The sequence below is a fragment of the Acanthochromis polyacanthus genome, chromosome 10 (assembly GCF_021347895.1).
Source record: "Acanthochromis polyacanthus isolate Apoly-LR-REF ecotype Palm Island chromosome 10, KAUST_Apoly_ChrSc, whole genome shotgun sequence".
In the NCBI taxonomy this organism is placed as follows: Eukaryota; Metazoa; Chordata; class Actinopteri; family Pomacentridae; genus Acanthochromis; species Acanthochromis polyacanthus.
The window spans coordinates 19,879,577-19,897,680 of NC_067122.1; the positions used below are offsets into that span (position 1 = coordinate 19,879,577).

At 40.5% G+C, this 18,104-nt stretch overlaps 5 protein-coding genes across 5 annotated transcripts; all 5 read right to left on the minus strand.

Moving 5' to 3' along the window:
* Positions 1-32: 32 nt before the first annotated feature.
* On the minus strand, positions 33-2,811 carry LOC110945339 (protocadherin alpha-8-like). The gene has a single exon (XM_022186924.2). The coding sequence runs from the start codon at positions 2,514-2,516 to the stop codon at positions 132-134; it is 2,385 nt and encodes a 794-aa protein (XP_022042616.2). The 5' UTR covers positions 2,517-2,811; the 3' UTR covers positions 33-131.
* Positions 2,812-3,817: 1,006 nt separating this feature from the next.
* LOC127535728 (protocadherin alpha-3-like) lies at positions 3,818-6,714 on the minus strand. Its single transcript, XM_051954334.1, has one exon. The coding sequence runs from the start codon at positions 6,442-6,444 to the stop codon at positions 4,054-4,056; it is 2,391 nt and encodes a 796-aa protein (XP_051810294.1). The 5' UTR covers positions 6,445-6,714; the 3' UTR covers positions 3,818-4,053.
* Positions 6,715-7,748: 1,034 nt separating this feature from the next.
* Positions 7,749-10,314, minus strand: LOC110972991 (protocadherin alpha-3-like). Its single transcript, XM_051954333.1, has one exon. It carries the CDS (start codon positions 10,152-10,154, stop codon positions 7,764-7,766), a length of 2,391 nt encoding a protein of 796 aa, XP_051810293.1. The 5' UTR covers positions 10,155-10,314; the 3' UTR covers positions 7,749-7,763.
* A 147-nt stretch (positions 10,315-10,461) lies between these two features.
* LOC110946789 (protocadherin alpha-8-like) lies at positions 10,462-14,522 on the minus strand. The gene has a single exon (XM_022188287.2). The coding sequence runs from the start codon at positions 14,234-14,236 to the stop codon at positions 11,846-11,848; it is 2,391 nt and encodes a 796-aa protein (XP_022043979.2). The 5' UTR covers positions 14,237-14,522; the 3' UTR covers positions 10,462-11,845.
* Positions 14,523-15,191: 669 nt separating this feature from the next.
* LOC110945336 (protocadherin alpha-3-like) lies at positions 15,192-17,835 on the minus strand. The gene has a single exon (XM_022186920.2). The coding sequence runs from the start codon at positions 17,625-17,627 to the stop codon at positions 15,207-15,209; it is 2,421 nt and encodes an 806-aa protein (XP_022042612.2). The 5' UTR covers positions 17,628-17,835; the 3' UTR covers positions 15,192-15,206.
* Between the last annotated feature and the right edge of the window lie 269 nt (positions 17,836-18,104).

Here is an 18,104-nt window from a genome sequence, read left to right on the forward strand (position 1 = left end):
TGACTACAATTGCAAATGAAAACCGCAGGTTACCAGTCATTTGTCCTACTTTAGTATGATTGCAAACCAACAGTACACAGTCAATATAGATGGGTCACTGAGATAATGAAAAGATAAGACTTTTACATAAACTACCTTACCTCTTCAGATGCCCTCCTCCTGTCAGGGAGCACTAGAGTGTTTGCATGACTTCCAGGAACTATAGTAGATCCTATACTCATTCTGGGTCCAACTAACATGTAGCGTTTGTCTCCAGATCTGTACTGGATGCTGTGACACAGTGTCCCATCATAATTAGTCTCTTGCAGATATTTGGAAGTATAGTCTGTGGATTTGGAGCACTGCATTGCAATCAGCACAATGATGCTGATGAGAAAAAGCACAGAAACTGATCCCAAAGTTATCATCAGATAAAATGTCACATTGTCATCTTCATCAACTTTTGCTGCACTTTTGACATCAGACGCTGCAAAAGCCTCTTTGGGCTCCACAAGTTTGACAATGACAGTAGCTGTTGCTGAGAGTGAAACGTTTCCGTTGTCTTTGACCAGTATGACCAGTTTGTGTTCAGCCTCGTCTGTCTCTGTGAATGAGCGAAGTGTTCTGATCTGTCCTGTATATCTGTCCAAAGCAAAGAGACTGTGGTCAGTGAGTTCCTGCAGTGAGAAGAGCAGCCAGCCGTTATATCCTATATCAGCGTCATAGGCTCTGACTTTGGTGACCAAGTGTCCTGCGTTGACATTTCGGGGAATCTCCTCCACACCTTCAGCAGATCCGTTGGAGCTGAGTGGATACAGGATGACTGGAGCGTTGTCGTTCTGATCCAGAATGAACACGGTGACTGTGACGTTGGTGCTGAGAGACGGAGCTCCAGAATCTGTGGCAACAACTTGGAATTGGAAAGTTTTCAGCGTTTCAAAGTCAAAACTTTTCAGCGTCACAATATCTCCATTATCAGAGTTTATGTTTAGAAATGAAGTGACTTTATTATCTTCACTTCCATCTCTGACAATATGATAGGATATGACAGCATTTTCATTCTCATCACGATCAGAAGCTTTAACAGAAAACACTGAGGCTCCTGGATCATTCCCCTCAGTGACATAGAAAGTATATGGACTGAGTGAAAACACTGGACTGTTGTCATTCACATCTGACACCACAACACTGATTGTCTTTTCAGATGATAATGAAGGTTGACCTGCATCTTTTGCAGTTATTGTCAGGTCATAATGTGACTGTTGCTCTCTGTCCAGAGGAGATTTTGTCACTAATGAATACATTTTGTCTTGTAATGATGATGATAAGCCAAAAGGAACATCCTCACCGATAGAGCAAATAACTTTTCCATTGAGACCAGAGTCTAAATCATTTACACTAATAAGAGCAACAGTAGTTCCAGGTCTGGAATCTTCAGGGATTGAGCTAGAAAATGAGGTAACTTCAATCTCAGGTGCATTATCATTCACGTCAACTATTTTAATAATGACGCTTTTTTCTGTAGTTAGAGGAGCAAGGCCTTTATCGGATGCCTCAATTTCAATTTCATACTTGTCTTTTTGCTCATAGTCTATAACACCCTTGACTGTTATTTCCCCTGTTGATGGATTGATATCAAAAATCGCAAATAACTGATTACTTACACTATTACCAAATGAATAATATATTTCTCCGTTCTGGCCATCGTCCAGATCAGTTGCATTCACTTGGATGACAGTTGTGCCAATTGGAGCATTTTCAGAGAGCAGAACTGAGTAAACATCTTTAGAGAAAACTGGTGTGTTGTCATTTACATCCAAAACATTGACAACAATATTCATGTTGCCAGATTTCGGAGGTTTCCCTCCGTCCAGGGCAGTCAGGACTAAGGAGTGTCTTTCTGCTGCCTCCCGATCCAAAGACTTTTGTAAAACCAGTATAGGTATTTTACCGTCTTCTCCTTTGTCTCTCACTTCCAAACGGAAATGATCGTTGTGGCTAAGTTTATATTGCTGCACAGAGAAAGGACCACTGTCTGAGTCCCGTGAAGGCTTCAGCTGAAATCGCGCTCCTGGCAACACAGATTCTGAAATCTCCAACCGTTTCTTTTCCTCTGTGAAAGTGGGAGAATTATCATTTATATCCAACACTTCCACCCCAACGTAGTGGACCTCCAGCGGGTTTTCGAGCACAGTTTTTAGATTTAATGAACACGTACTGCTCTGTGCGCATACCTCTTCTCTGTCGATCTTCCGCCTCACATATAGGACACCATCGTTTTGACTCACATAGAAAAGAGGATCAGCATCACGAGAAACAATTCTATACTTTCTGTCTTTCAGAGTGCTTTTATCTAATCCCAGATCCTTTGCTACATTTCCAACCACAGTCCCTTCGTTAGTTTCCTCCGAGATCGAATATCTCAGTTGCGCCGAAGCAACACTCCACAAAAACGCCGCAACAACACATCCAGCTACAGACCGTGCACCCATTCGTTTCTCGTGTCTTCTTTGTTTCATGGTTAAGTCCGATAACATCAACAATCTCTCACAAAATAAAACTGCATTTTAACGAGGCAATACAAAGCGTCCACATGTGAAAATATTCGCCCTCTTATACAACAGACGTTGACCACAGATGGAGTATTTCCAAAGGTTGCAGAAAAAAAAGAAGCTCCGAAACGACTGTGTCAATTGCGAACTGCCGAAGCTAAGAAGGGGCTGAACCGAGATGTAATGACGACCAGCCCATGCAATTCAGACTTTTTTGTCTTACTGTACTGACACCATGCGATCCTAAACCTTCACTACAGTAATGCAAAAGCAAGTCGCACTTCAATTGAATGTCAGATTGTATATGTTCACGTTTCTGTTCTGATTTATCTCGAAACAGAACTAAAAGGTTGCGGGGTGAATGCACACATAGAGAAGGCTTCTCTTTCTTAACGCAAAAATCTTTCTGCTGATAAACTGGAAGAATAAAAGGTTTGAGATTATTCAACCAAACACGTAAGGAAATAAAATGTTTACTTCGCGTGATTAAATAGTACGAAATGAAAGGCTGAAATAAAGTGTATGTACTTTGTTATATCGGTTAAGATTTCAGGAACGCATACAGAAATGTGAGAAAACATGTTCAGCACCATGGACAACGATTGCCACTGATTTAGTCCATTTAGTCCGTTCACCTGCATTTTGGTGATCTGATATTTTAAGTTTGTTGGTTAATAAGCCATCAACATCTACCTACTTAACTTATTTCATACAAACTACGTCTGCGGATTGACTTTGTATAGACTTTTCCGTAATAAAAACAATCTATGAGATCTCTTGTGTTTGATACATGATGCTGCAGATCTCATAACGTCTGAGAAAATATATTGACATGGTCCATTACACCTTTGTTTCCTAAAAAAGATCTTGAAGTTTAAAAATGCAAAAGATGCTTTTAAGGCAGTACATAAAGAAATACTGTAACCATTTCACTGGTCATATCAACCTATTCCTGACTATGTAATATAGCAAAAGAAAATAAGCACTGAAACGACATACAAAGTTTGCCACAGAAAACCAAAGATTAACTCCACTGTTTGCCAAAGCATGCCAAATCCTAGGAAAGCATACACTTTATGGAATATGCAGTAAAAACAAATAAAAGCCACCTGGCACACCACAGCTTCTGATATTCAACTTTATATAATGTTCAACAGCAGCTAGTTCATAATATGATTTTACGCTCATTGCCATATCTTCAAAGACATTCTCTGGATCCGACCATGACAGTCACTTCTCCACATCTGAACTAAGGACTTTTATTTGGCTCAGCAACTGATCAGTGTCTTTATAGTTGAGTTCACGTGGTAAAAAATCAAAATGTGGACAGTGAAAACACTTTAAAGACTTTCAAGATAAGTTGGCAAAGGAACTTTAAAATGTTCCAGATATTGTCTTTTGGAGAGATATAGTCTGGTTTGCTTTTTGTATTGCTGATAAACACATTGGTTGGAGCAAAATATACTTGCATGTGCTTGATGCTTAAAAATGAATGCAAATGGTTCAATTAAAGAAAGATTGTTTAGATTAGCCTTACCTCTTCAGATGCCCTCCTCCTGTCAGGGAGCACTAGAGTGTTTGCATGACTTCCAGGAACTATAGTAGATCCTATACTCATTCTGGGTCCAACTAACATGTAGCGTTTGTCTCCAGATCTGTACTGGATGCTGTGACACAGTGTCCCATCATAATTAGTCTCTTGAAGATATTTGGAAGTATAGTCTGTGGATTTGGAGCACTGCATTGCAATCAGCACAATGATGCTGATGAGAAAAAGCACAGAAACTGATCCCAAAGTAATCATCAGATAAAATGTCACATTATAATCTTCATCTACTTTTGCTGCACTTTTGACATCAGATGCTGCAAAAGCCTCTTTGGGCTCCACAAGTTTGACAATGACAGTAGCTGTTACTGAGAGTGAAACGTTTCCGTTGTCTTTGACCAGTATGACCAGTTTGTGTTCAGCCTCGTCTGTCTCTGTGAATGAGCGAAGTGTTCTGATCTGTCCTGTATATCGGTCCAAAGCAAAGAGACTGTGGTCAGTGAGTTCCTGCAGTGAGAAGAGCAACCAGCCGTTATATCCTATATCAGCGTCATAGGCTCTGACTTTTGTGACCAAGTGTCCTGCGTTGACATTTCGGGGAATCTCCTCCACACCTTCAGCAGATCCGTTGGAGCTGAGTGGATACAGGATGACTGGAGCGTTGTCGTTCTGATCCAGAATGAACACGTTGACTGTGACGTTGGTGCTGAGAGACGGAGCTCCAGAATCTGTGGCAACAACTTGGAACTGAAACGTTTTTAGCGTTTCAAAGTCAAAACTCTTAAGAGCAGTGATGTGTCCATTTTCAGAGTTTATGTTAAGAAATGAAGTGACTTTATTATCTTCACTTCCATCTCTGACAATATGATAGGATATGACAGCATTTTCATTCTCATCACGATCAGAAGCTTTAACAGAAAACACTGAGGCTCCTGGATCATTCCCCTCAGCGACATAGAAAGTATATGGACTGAGTGAAAACTCTGGACTGTTGTCATTCACATCTGACACCACAACACTGATTGTTTTTTCAGATGATAGTGAAGGTTGACCTGCATCTTTTGCAGTTATTGTCAGGTCATAATGTGACTGTTTCTCTCTGTCCAGAGGAGATTTGGTGACTAATGCAAACATTTTGTCTTTTAAGGATGGTGATAAAGTGAATGGAACATCTTCATTTACTGTACAAATAACCTTTCCATTGAGACCAGAGTCTAAATCACTGACACTAATAAGAGCAACAGTAGTTCCAGGTCTGGAATCTTCAGGGATGGAGCTAGAAAATGAGGTAACTTCAATCTCAGGAGCATTATCATTCACATCGACTATCTTAATATTCACACTTTTTTCAGTTGTAAGAGGAGCAAAACCCTTATCTGATGCCTCAATTTCAATTTCATATCCATCTTTCTCTTCATAGTCTATTAATCCTGTAATGGTTAACACTCCTGTTAGTGGACTGATATCAAATAGATTTAATATGTTTTGATTGGTACTCTTGCTGAACGAATAAACTACCTCTCCGTTTGGTCCTACATCCAAGTCAGTTGCATTTACTTGTATGACTGTTGTGCCTACTGGAGCATTTTCACTGAGGGTCACTGAATAATCATCTTTAGAGAAAACGGGTGCATTGTCATTTATATCCAAAACTTTGATTACAATATTCATGTTACCAGATTTCGGAGGTTTACCTCCGTCCAGGGCCGTCAGTGTTAGTGAATGGCTTCCTGCAGTTTCTCTGTCTAAAGATTTTTGAACAACCAATATAGGTATTTTGCCTTCGTCTCGTTTTTCCTTAACTTCCAAGCGAAAATGACCGTTTTGACTCAGTTTGTATTGCTGCACAGAGAATGGACCACTGTCTCGATCCCGTGAAGCTTTCAGCTGAAATCGTGCTCCGGGTAACACAGATTCTGAAATCTCCAATGTTTTCTCTTTCTCTGGAAACATAGGAGAATGATCATTTATATCCAGAACTTCTACTTCAACATAATGAACCTCCAGTGGATTTTCCAACACAGTTTTGACATTTATAACACACGTACTGCTCTGCGCGCACACCTCTTCTCTGTCGATCTTCCTGCTCACATACAGGACGCCATCGTTGTGATTCACATGGAACAGAGGATCCGCATCACTTGAAACAATCCGATACTTTCTGTCTTTCAGAGTGCTTTTATCTAATCCCAGATCTCTCGCTATGTTTCCAACCACAGTTCCTTCATTTACTTCCTCTGAGATGGAATATCTTAATTGCGCTGAAGCCACTGTCCACAAAAACGCAGCAACAACCCAGCCGACCAAATATCGTCGCCCCCTTCGTGGCTTGTATCTTCTTTGTTCCATAGTTAAATCCGACATCATCAGCAATCCATCACAGAGACAATATCTACGTTATAAAAACAAAATCCAAGACAATCCTCACCGTGAATATTCCCTGTCCCTATATACAGGCAACAACGACAGCATTCCAAATTTCAACAAAGACAGCAATATGACCAGACGGGGCTGTGCTAATATCGATGTGAGAACGTTACCAAAAGGAGGAACCACAAAGGAGTGACGACAACCATGTGTGGTGCTGAATAATGATATTACACTGACACCATGCGATCAAATGTCCCCATGCACAGAACTTTACGTTTTTTGTTTTTTTTGTTTTTTATTTTTTGATGAACATGAACTGTTTCGTAGCTGACTGCAAACCTATTATCAAACGTAATGAAGTTTCTGGTAAGAAGAAAAAAGACTGTCTTCATCTCAGCGAAGAAAGGAACTCTTTCAAATTTAGCTTCAGCACCTCCATCAAAACATATTATTTTGATTCTATATGACATTTCAAAACCTTAGCCAGTTATCCCGATGCAGAAAACTCGACCAGGTTTCATCAAATTGGAGAAATGCAAACTGTTTCGTAGTCGACTGCAAATCTATGACCAACACAGTAGTGCTGTTTGAAAGAATTGAGGAGACTTTCTCCGTCTAAGTTAAACTACCTCAAAAATTCAGCCAAATTGCATTAAGCAAACACACTCACCAAAAATATATTTAAGATTCTATACAACATTTGCAAAGCATATGGTTTTGCTGTGATTAAAATATACGACATGAATAACATTTAGGTGGAACAAAAATTGAAAAAAACGGTTCCACTCTTTCAGCACCTTGGATAGAGACTACAGCTGAGTTCAGATGCTGAAAGTTGGTGTAACTATTATCTGTTGTTTCAAGTTCATGGTCCAAAAATGCATCATAACCTGCAGCACAGTTTCAGTCTTTCATGCTGCAGGATGTTCCCATTTTGTAAGAAAAAACAGTTTATGTTGTCAATTAGTCATAGTTTAAGGAGTGATAACAATTTAAGCAGTACACTCCTGTATCTGAATATAGTCAGAGCTCAAACATGTTCTGGACCATAGACATTGATTGCAACAAACTTTTATGTTTCATTGTTTTTCAAGTGAGCAAAGTAGAAGAATCAAGAAAGTCCAGACATTTTGAATAGAAAGACAAAGTTTCAGTGTTTTTCAGTTTATATAAATGGAACTTTGCAGGAGCTGCTCTCTCATTGGCTTTGTCATCTTAGTCCAGACATAGTTATTGTGGAAATAATGCAACTGTGTGTATTGCAACACACAAAACTTAGATTTGTATACATAATATGTAGAGGGGAAAAACCTTATTTAAGTATGCCTTACCTCTTCAGATGCCCTCCTCCTGTCAGGGAGCACTAGAGTGTTTGCATGACTGCCAGGAACTATAGTAGATCCTATACTCATTCTGGGTCCAACTAACATGTAGCGTTTGTCTCCAGATCTGTACTGGATGCTGTGACACAGTGTCCCATCATAATTAGTCTCTTGCAGATATTTGGAAGTATAGTCTGTGGATTTGGAGCACTGCATTGCAGTCAGAAGGATGATGCTGATGAGAAAAAGTACAGAAACTGATCCCAAAGTTATCATCAGATAAAATGTCACATTATCATCATCATCAACTTTTGCTGCACTTTTGACATCAGACGCTGCAAAAGCCTCTTTGGGCTCCACAAGTTTGACAATGACAGTAGCTGTTGCTGAGAGTGAAACGTTTCCATTGTCTTTGACCAGTATGACCAGTTTGTGCTCAGCCTCATCTGTCTCTGTGAATGAGCGAAGTGTTCTGATCTGTCCTGTATATCGGTCCAAAGCAAAGAGACTGTGGTCAGTGAGTTCCTGCAGTGAGAAGAGCAACCAGCCGTTATATCCTATATCAGCGTCGTAGGCTCTGACTTTGGTGACCAAGTGTCCTGCGTTGACATTTCGGGGAATCTCCTCCACACCTTCAGCAGATCCGTTGGAGCTGAGTGGATACAGGATGACTGGAGCGTTGTCGTTCTGATCCAGAATGAACACGTTGACTGTGACGTTGGTGCTGAGTGACGGAGCTCCAGAATCTGTGGCAACAACTTGGAACTGAAACGTTTTTAGCGTTTCAAAGTCAAAACTCTTAAGAGCAGTGATGTGTCCATTTTCAGAGTTTATGTTAAGAAATGAATTGACTTTATTATCTTCACTTCCATCTCTGACAATATGATAGGATATGACAGCATTTTCATTCTCATCGCGATCAGAAGCTTTAACAGAAAACACTGAGGCTCCTGGATCATTCCCCTCAGTGACATAGAAAGTATATGGACTGAGTGAAAACTCTGGACTGTTGTCATTCACATCTGACACCACAACACTGATTGTTTTTTCAGATGATAGTGAAGGTTGACCTGCATCTTTTGCAGTTATTGTCAGGTCATAATGTGACTGTTTCTCTCTGTCCAGAGGAGATTTGGTGACTAATGAAAACATTTTGTCTTTTAAGGATGGTGATAAAGTGAACGGAACATCTTCATTTACTGTACAAATAACCTTTCCATTGAGACCAGAGTCTAAATCACTGACACTAATAAGAGCAACAGTAGTTCCAGGTCTGGAATCTTCAGGGATGGAGCTAGAAAATGAGGTAACTTCAATCTCAGGTGCATTATCATTCACATCAATTATCTTAATAAGTACGCTTTTTTCAGTTGTAAGAGGAGCAAAACCTTTATCTGATGCTTGAATTTCTAATTCATATCGATCTTTCTCTTCGTAGTTTATTAAATTTTTGACTGTTATGTCACCTGTTAATGGGTTGATATCAAATTGATTTAATGTATTTTGATTCATGCTGTTGCTGAATGAGTAAACTACTTCTCCGTTTGGACCTTCATCTAAATCAGTTGCATTTACTTGTATGACTGTTGTGCCTACTGGAGCATTTTCACTGAGGGTCACTGAATAAACATCTTTAGAGAAAACAGGTGCATTGTCGTTTACATCTAAAACTTTGACCACAATATTCATGTTACCAGATTTCGGAGGTTTACCTCCATCCAGGGCCGTCAGTGTTAGTGAATGGCTTCCTGCAGTTTCTCTGTCTAAAGATTTTTGAACAACCAATATAGGTATTTTACCATCTTCTCCTTTGTCTTTAACTTCCAAACGGAAATGGTCATTGTGACTAAGTTTATATTGCTGCACAGAGAAAGGACCACTGTCTCGATCCCATGAAGCTTTCAGCTGAAATCGTGCTCCGTTTAAGACAGATTCAGAGATCTCCAATGTTTTCTCTTTCTCCGGAAACTTAGGAGAATGGTCATTTATATCCAGAACTTCTACTTCAACATAATGAACCTCCAGTGGATTTTCCAGCACAGTTTTAACGTTTATAACACACGTACTGCTCTGCACACACACCTCTTCTCTGTCGATCTTCCTGCTCACATACAGGACGCCATCGTTGTGATTCACATGGAACAGAGGATCCGCATCACTTGAAACAATCCGATACTTTCTGTCTTTCAGAGTGCTTTTATCTAATCCCAGATCTCTCGCTATGTTTCCAACCACAGTTCCTTCATTTACTTCCTCTGAGATGGAATATCTTAATTGCGCTGAAGCCACAGTCCACAAAAACGCAGCAACAACGCAGCCGACCAAATGTCGTCGCCCCCTTCGTGACTTGTATCTTCTTTGTTCCATAGTTAAACCCGACATCATCAGCAATCCATCACAAAGAGAATACCTGCGTTTCAAAAACAGAATCCACGACTTTCCTCACCGTGAGTATTTCCTGTCTTCATATGCAGGCAACAATGATAGCATCCCGAATTTCAACAAAGGCAGCAATATGACCACACGAGGCTGTGCTAATATCGATGTGAGAACATTACCAAGAGGAGGAACCACAAAGGAGTGACGACAACCATGTGATATTACACTGACACCATGCGATCAAATGTCCCCATGCAGAAAACTCGACAAGGTTAAAAAAAAAATATATAGCAATTTACATTTAAAATGTTTAGTAGCCGTCGACAAAATCTGTGATCAAACTTAGCGGACCTGCTGGAATGACATAAGAATCTCCTCTCCTTCTCAGAAACTAAACATCAAATTCCCATTAAATAGATAGAAAACCCGTTCCCTCCAAATATATTCAGAGTTATCTCTGTCTCAACTGTTGATATGCTGCGGTTAAACTGCATTTATTAAACCAGACGTTATGGAAATTTCAGATTGATTGTTCATTATGTCGTGGGGATATTTTTAGAATGTAAAAGCTAAAGATTTTCAGAAACATGCCACGTGATATAATTGGATTACGTTTGAATCGTCTTCACCCTCGGACATCTTCAGCGCGTCTTGTTTACACATTGTCGTTTTTTCGTTAGTCACAGATTGAACAGTGACTCGTTCAGGTTGTACACTATCCACTTCCTCAAACAACAAGCGGGAATAACTCATGGATAGATGAATGTTTGTCTATCTGAAGCAACTCTGCACTGCATACTTTATTGGAAGCATTAGTCTTCACACCTGAATGCAAAAACAATGACTCGACTGTATCTGTACTCCAATAAGAAAAGCCACTGAAACGAAATACGTCAACAAGCAAGTAATTCAGACTTTTGCGATAAAACTGACATCATGCCATATGTACAGATAATCACAAACAAGGTGCGCGTTATTTGTGAAATGTTAGATTGTGTGTCTGGGTTACTTTATGCTTATTTGTCTCGAAAACTGAACTTCAGCCCTGACGTGTGATTTGATATACATGTGGAGGCTGCTCACTGTTAGCGCAAAATCTCACTCTAAAGAAAATTAAGATGATTTCAGGCAGCACAAAGGAATATTAAACGTGTACTTCATAAGATTATGTCGTGTGAGTTTAAGGACTGAGATAAACCCTCTGTGGTTTATGTTGACTACGACTGCAAACACGAGAAAATGAGAGAAAATAGGTTCAGCACCATGGACAATGATTGCAAAAGACATCCAACCAGCGACAAGTGGTGATGGTATTCTCTTTAAAGATTGTTGATAATTCACTATCAACATCAGCTGAGTTGATTTATTCCATGTTTCCTTTCGTCCCTATGCCTTCATGAGACTTGCCTTGTTTTTAGAACAATAATGCTGCTAAACCTACAAATCTGAGAAAATATAGTTGCACAGCCACTTACACCTGCATTCCCTAAGCAGTCTGAAAGCATAAAAATGAAAGTAAGAAGTGAATTTTTAAAGGAATTTTCAATGTCTTTTGCTGTTTACATCAAAATACAGTCTTGGTGAAATTCTCTGTTCAATGAATGTTTTGCCTGATGTAATAGTTGTAAACACATGTTTCCACAAACCTTCCCTAATGGTTAAATATCAATGCAGTTCTTCCAAATGACAACTCATGTTTAAATTAGCCTTACCTCTTCAGATGCCCTCCTCCTGTCAGGAAGCACCAGTGTATTTGAATGACTTCCAGAAACTATAGTAGATCCTATACTCATTCTGGGTCCAACTAACATGTAGCGTTTGTCTCCAGATCTGTACTGGATGCTGTGACACAGTGTCCCATCATAATTAGTCTCTTGCAGATATTTGGAAGTATAGTCTGTGGATTTGGAGCACTGCATTGCAATCAGCACAATGATGCTGATGAGAAAAAGCACAGAAACTGATCCCAAAGTTATCATCAGATAAAATGTCACATTGTCATCTTCATCTACGTTTGTTGCACTTTTGACATCAGATGCTGCAAAAGCCTCTTTGGGCTCCACAAGTTTGACAATGACAGTAGCTGTTGCTGAGAGTGAAATGTTTCCGTTGTCTTTGACCAGTATGACCAGTTTGTGTTCAGCCTCGTCTGTCTCTGTGAATGAGCGAAGTGTTCTGATCTGTCCTGTATATCTGTCCAAAGCAAAGAGACTGTGGTCAGTGAGTTCCTGCAGTGAGAAGAGCAACCAGCCGTTATATCCTATATCAGCGTCATAGGCTCTGACTTTTGTGACCAAGTGTCCTGCGTTGACATTTCTAGGAATCTCCTCCACACCTTCAGCAGATCCGTTGGAGCTGAGTGGATACAGGATGACTGGAGCGTTGTCGTTCTGATCCAGAATGAACACGTTGACTGTGACATTGGTGCTGAGAGACGGAGCTCCAGAATCTGTGGCAACAACTTGGAATTGGAAAGTTTTCAGCGTTTCAAAGTCAAAACTTTTCAGTGCGGTGATGTGTCCAGTATCAGAGTTTATGTTTAGAAATGAAGTGACTTTGTTGTCTTCACTTCCATCTCTGACAATATGATAGGATATGACAGCATTGTCATTCTCATCACGATCAGAAGCTTTAACAGAAAACACTGAGGCTCCTGGATCATTCCCCTCAGCGACATAGAAAGTATATGGACTGAGTGAAAACTCTGGACTGTTGTCATTCACATCTGACACCACAACACTTATTGTCTTTTCAGATGATAGTGAAGGTTGACCTGCATCTTTTGCAGTTATTGTCAGGTCATAATGTGACTGTTTCTCTCTGTCCAGAGGAGATTTGGTGACTAATGAAAACATTTTGTCTTGTAATGATGGTGATAAAGTGAACGGAACAGCTTCATTTACTGTACAAATAACCTTTCCATTGAGACCAGAGTCTAAATCACTGACACTAATAAGAGCAACAGTAGTTCCAGGTCTGGAATCTTCAGGGATGGAGCTGGAAAATGAGGTAACTTCAATCTCAGGTGCATTATCATTCACGTCAAAAATTTTGATAATTACGCTTTTTTCAGTTGTAAGAGGAGCAAAACCTTTGTCTGATGCCTGAATTTCTAATTCATATCTGTCTTTTTCCTCGTAATTAATTAAGGCCTTCACAGATATTTCACCTGTTAATGGGTTGATATCGAAAAGATTAAATGAATTCTGATTCATAGTCTTGCTAAATGAATAAACTACTTCTCCGTTTGAACCCTCATCTAAATCCGTTGCATTCACCTGAATGACTGTTGTGCCTACTGGAGCGCTTTCATTGAGTGTCACAATATAATCATCTTTAGAGAAAATCGGCGCGTTATCATTAATATCTAAAACTCTGACTAGAATATTCATATTACCATTTTTTGGAGGTTTCCCTCCATCCAGGGCCGTCAGTGTTAGTGAGTGGCTGCCTGCAGTTTCTCTGTCTAAAGATTTTTGAACGACCAGTATAGGTATTTTTCCATCATCTCCTTTGTCTTTAACTTCCAAACGAAAATGATCGTTGTGACTAAGTTTATATTGCTGCACAGAGAAAGGACCACTGTCTTGATCCTGTGAGGCTAGTAGCTGAAAACGGGCACCGGGCAACACGGACTCTGAAATTTCCAATGTATTATCTTCCTCAGGGAAAGTAGGTGAATGGTCATTTATGTCTATAACTTCCACCATGACATAATGAACCTCCAGTGGATTTTCCAGCACAGTTTTGACATTTATAACACACGTACTGCTCTGCGCGCACACCTCTTCTCTGTCGATCTTCCTGCTCACATACAGGACGCCATCGTTGTGATTCACATGGAACAGAGGATCCGCATCACTTGAAACAATCCGATACTTTCTGTCTTTCAGAGTGCTTTTATCTAATCCCAGATCTCTCGCTATGTTTCCAACCACAGTTCCTTCATTTACTTCCTCTGAGATGGAATATCTTAATTGCGCTGAAGCCACAGTCCACAGAAGCGCAGCAACAATGCAGCCGACCAAATATCGTCGCCCCCTTCCGCTCTCTCGCTTCCTTTGTTCCATAGTGAAATCCGAAATCATCAGTAATCCATCACAAGGAGCAAAACGCCGTTGTCAAGAGCGGGCCCAACATTCAGTACACAAATGGTCAGTTCCTTCAGATATTTGCAATAATTTGGGAAAATTGACTCTTTTCACTGAACACGCACAGAAACGATCCTATCAGTGTTGAAGTGAGACTGTTGTTAAGAGGTGGAACCAAAGAGCAGTGACCACAAGCGCGTATCAGGATGACTTTTTACATTACACTGACACCCTGCGTCCTTAATCATCATTGCAGAAATCTGACTGCACAACGAGTCATTTGATAGTTTGTATTTTAGCCACCACTACAGCCCACAATACTTTTAAAGTGTTAAAGCACAACATAATTTTTCTAATGCTGTGCCCAACACGGCTGAATGGATTGAATATTACCATTTGAACCAAGACCCTGAAATAACGTTGTTTTTCTACGAGAAAGCAAAGCCAAACTCTTTCAGCACCAAGGACAGCTATCTAAAGATATTGCAGTTCACCACACTCCTTTGGTTAAGGCATTATTATTACCCTTTTTTGTTGTCCGTGGCTAAGTGATGGAGTGTGGACAACACACACCCACTAATATGTCAGTGTGGAATAGTCAGGCTTTCGTTTGCTCGTCCATAATTTCAACAATAAACTAAGCATAAAATCTAGAAAAGATGGCCTTAGGGTCCAGTTGCAATGCAACAGCATCAAAATACCACCAACATAGTCCAAGACAAAATGCAGAACGTCATAAATGTTTTGTCAGTGATTATTACGATATTGAATAAGTAGATGACCGCGGAAATTAAAGGAAACAAAACAGTGCTACTTAATTTTGCAAATGCACATTAAAATGCCTCCCTCTTCCTCCATCGCTGCAAATACATCCTACAACTTAAAAGTAAGAATTGCTACAGGAGATTTAACAAAGGGAATGCCATGCTATCTAAAACAACACCCAGAAAGACGTTTTTGGTAAGTTTCATAGGTAAACAGTAGAATCAGTTAATTTCTGCAAATTTTCCAATTTAAAGTCCCTTACCTCTTCAGATGCCCTCCTCCTGTCAGGTAGTACAAGAGTATTTGCATGGCTGCCAGGAACTATAGTAGATCCTATACTCATTCTGGGTCCAACTAACATGTAGCGTTTGTCTCCAGATCTGTACTGGATGCTGTGACACAGTGTCCCATCATAATTAGTCTCTTGCAGATATTTGGAAGTATAGTCTGTGGATTTGGAGCACTGCATTGCAATCAGAACGATGATGCTGATGAGAAAAAGCACAGAAACTGATCCCAAAGTTATCATCAGATAAAATGTCACATTGTCATCTTCATCAACTTTTGCTGCACTTTTGACATCAGACGCTGCAAAAGCCTCTTTGGGCTCCACAAGTTTGACAATGACAGTAGCTGTTGCTGAGAGTGAAACGTTTCCATTGTCTTTGACCAATATGACCAGTTTGTGTTCAGCCTCGTCTGTCTCTGTGAATGAGCGGAGTGTTCTGATCTGTCCTGTATATCGGTCCAAAGCAAAGAGACTGTGGTCAGTGAGTTCCTGCAGTGAGAAGAGCAGCCAGCCGTTATATCCTATATCAGCGTCATAGGCTCTGACTTTGGTGACCAAGTGTCCTGCGTTGACATTTCTGGGAATCTCCTCCACACCTTCAGCAGATCCGTTGGAGCTGAGTGGATACAGGATGACTGGAGCGTTGTCGTTCTGATCCAGAATGAACACGTTGACTGTGACGTTGGTGCTGAGAGACGGAGCTCCAGAATCTGTGGCAACAACTTGGAACTGGAAAGTTTTCAGCGTTTCAAAGTCAAAACTTTTCAGTGCCAAAATGTCCCCGTTTTCAGAGTTTACGTTTAAAAACGACGTCCATTTGTTATCTCCGCTCACATCTCTCAGAATATGGTAGGAAATGAGAGCATTATCACCTTCATCACGATCAGAGGCTTTTACTGAAAATACCGACGCTCCGGGGCTGTTATTCTCCGTGATATAAAATGTGTAGGGACTTGATGAAAACTCCGGACTGTTGTCATTTACATCTGATACAACCACGCTTATCGTCTTTTCAGTTAAAAACGAAGGCTCACCTGTATCTTTGGCAACAATTGTGACATCATATTGAGAAACCATTTCCCTGTCCAAATGCGACCTGGTGACAACAGCAAACATATTTTCTTGTAATGATGGAGCTAAAGTAAAAGGGACTTCTTGTTTGATAGTGCAGATGACTTTACCATTGATTCCAGAGTCTGAATCACTGACGCTGATGAGAGCCACTGTAGTACCTATCTTTGAATCTTCCTTGATAGAGCTAGAAAATGATGTCACTTCTATCTCAGGTGCGTTGTCATTAACATCAAGAACAGTTATCATAACACTTTTGTCGGTTGTCAGGGGGGCCGTCCCTTTATCAGATGCTTTAATGTCAATTTCATAATTCCTACTTTTCTCGAAATCTATATGACCTGTTACTTTAATTTCTCCAGTATTTTCATCTATACTAAACAGCTCCATCACTTTAGTATCAACTTCGTTACCGAATGAGTATATTATTTCGCCGTTCGTGCCTTGGTCCAAATCTGTTGCGTTTACCTGAATCACTATGGTGCTAACGGGAATGTTTTCCTTCAGTGTGACAGAATACAGCTCTTTGGTGAACGCTGGGGAGTTGTCATTAACATCAAGTACATCCACAATTATATTTATGTCACCGGACTTGGGCGGTTTGCCTCCATCAACGGCTGTCAGACGCAGCTTGTGCTTTCCAGCCGTTTCTCTGTCTAACTGCTTCTGCAGAATTAGAAACGGTACTTTACGATCTTCACCTCGGTCTTTGACTTCTACTCTAAAATGCTCGTTGTGGCTGAGTTTATACTGCTGAATGGAGAACTGGCCTACGTCGGGGTCTCGGGCAGCCTGCAGCTGAAATCTCGCTCCAGGCAGAGCCGACTCTGAAATTTCCAGTCGTTTCTCTTTCTCGGGGAAAACAGGCGAGTGATCATTGATATCAAGTATTTCCACCGCCACGTAGTGAATCTCCAGTGGGTTTTCTAGCACAGTTTTCAGGTTGATTAAGCACGGACTGCTCCGTTCGCACACCTCCTCCCGGTCTATTCTCCTTTTTAGATACAGGACGCCATCGTTTTGATTCACCTGGAACAGGGGTTCGGTGGAGCCGGTTACAATGCGGTATCCTCTCTCTTTGAGTGCGCTCTTATCTAGTCCCAAATCCTTCGCGATATTCCCCACGACGGTTCCCTCTTGAACCTCCTCAGATATGGAATATCTGATCTGCGCAAAAGCTCCGCTCCACAAAACATCCAGAACAACTAGGAAGGCAAACCAACATCGTCGCTCCCTCCATGCTTTGCCTCTTCTTTGTTCCATGGCTCAAAGATGATAAAGAATAGTCCAGAAAATGCGGCGTATTTTTAACGCGAGTGAGTGACCAAAACTTATGAACGTTGCTTAAAGTCTGTTTTTTTCCCAAGAGCAGCGAACAATAAAACACACTCGTTGTTGCGATCTTACGCTCAATCATGCTGCTTGTGAAAAATGCAGGGGCTCGGTTAAAATACAGCTCGTGACGTAGTGTGATGCCAGATGCACAGAATCATTGAACTACACTGACACCAAGCGTTGAATCTACCACTTACACAAACTCTAGTGGTCATTTAACTAATCCAAAAACAATCTTCAGTTCTACAAAGATGCCAGCAGATCAAAACAGACCAGCTTTAAGTGAGTGAACTAGAATTGACTCATTTTGCAAACTTGGTATTCTGATTTGCATTTGGGGACAAGCAATACATCCAAGAGAGTTTAACACTTGACACGCGAAAAAAAAGTACGAATACGAGCAAC

Bases quoted from the DNA above. Each gene is read 5' to 3' on its own strand.
- LOC110945339 (XM_022186924.2), bottom strand. From the start codon at position 2,516: ATGTTATCGGACTTAACCATGAAACAAAGAAGACACGAGAAACGAATG.
- LOC127535728 (XM_051954334.1), bottom strand. From the start codon at position 6,444: ATGATGTCGGATTTAACTATGGAACAAAGAAGATACAAGCCACGAAGG.
- LOC110972991 (XM_051954333.1), bottom strand. From the start codon at position 10,154: ATGATGTCGGGTTTAACTATGGAACAAAGAAGATACAAGTCACGAAGG.
- LOC110946789 (XM_022188287.2), bottom strand. From the start codon at position 14,236: ATGATTTCGGATTTCACTATGGAACAAAGGAAGCGAGAGAGCGGAAGG.
- LOC110945336 (XM_022186920.2), bottom strand. From the start codon at position 17,627: ATGGAACAAAGAAGAGGCAAAGCATGGAGGGAGCGACGATGTTGGTTT.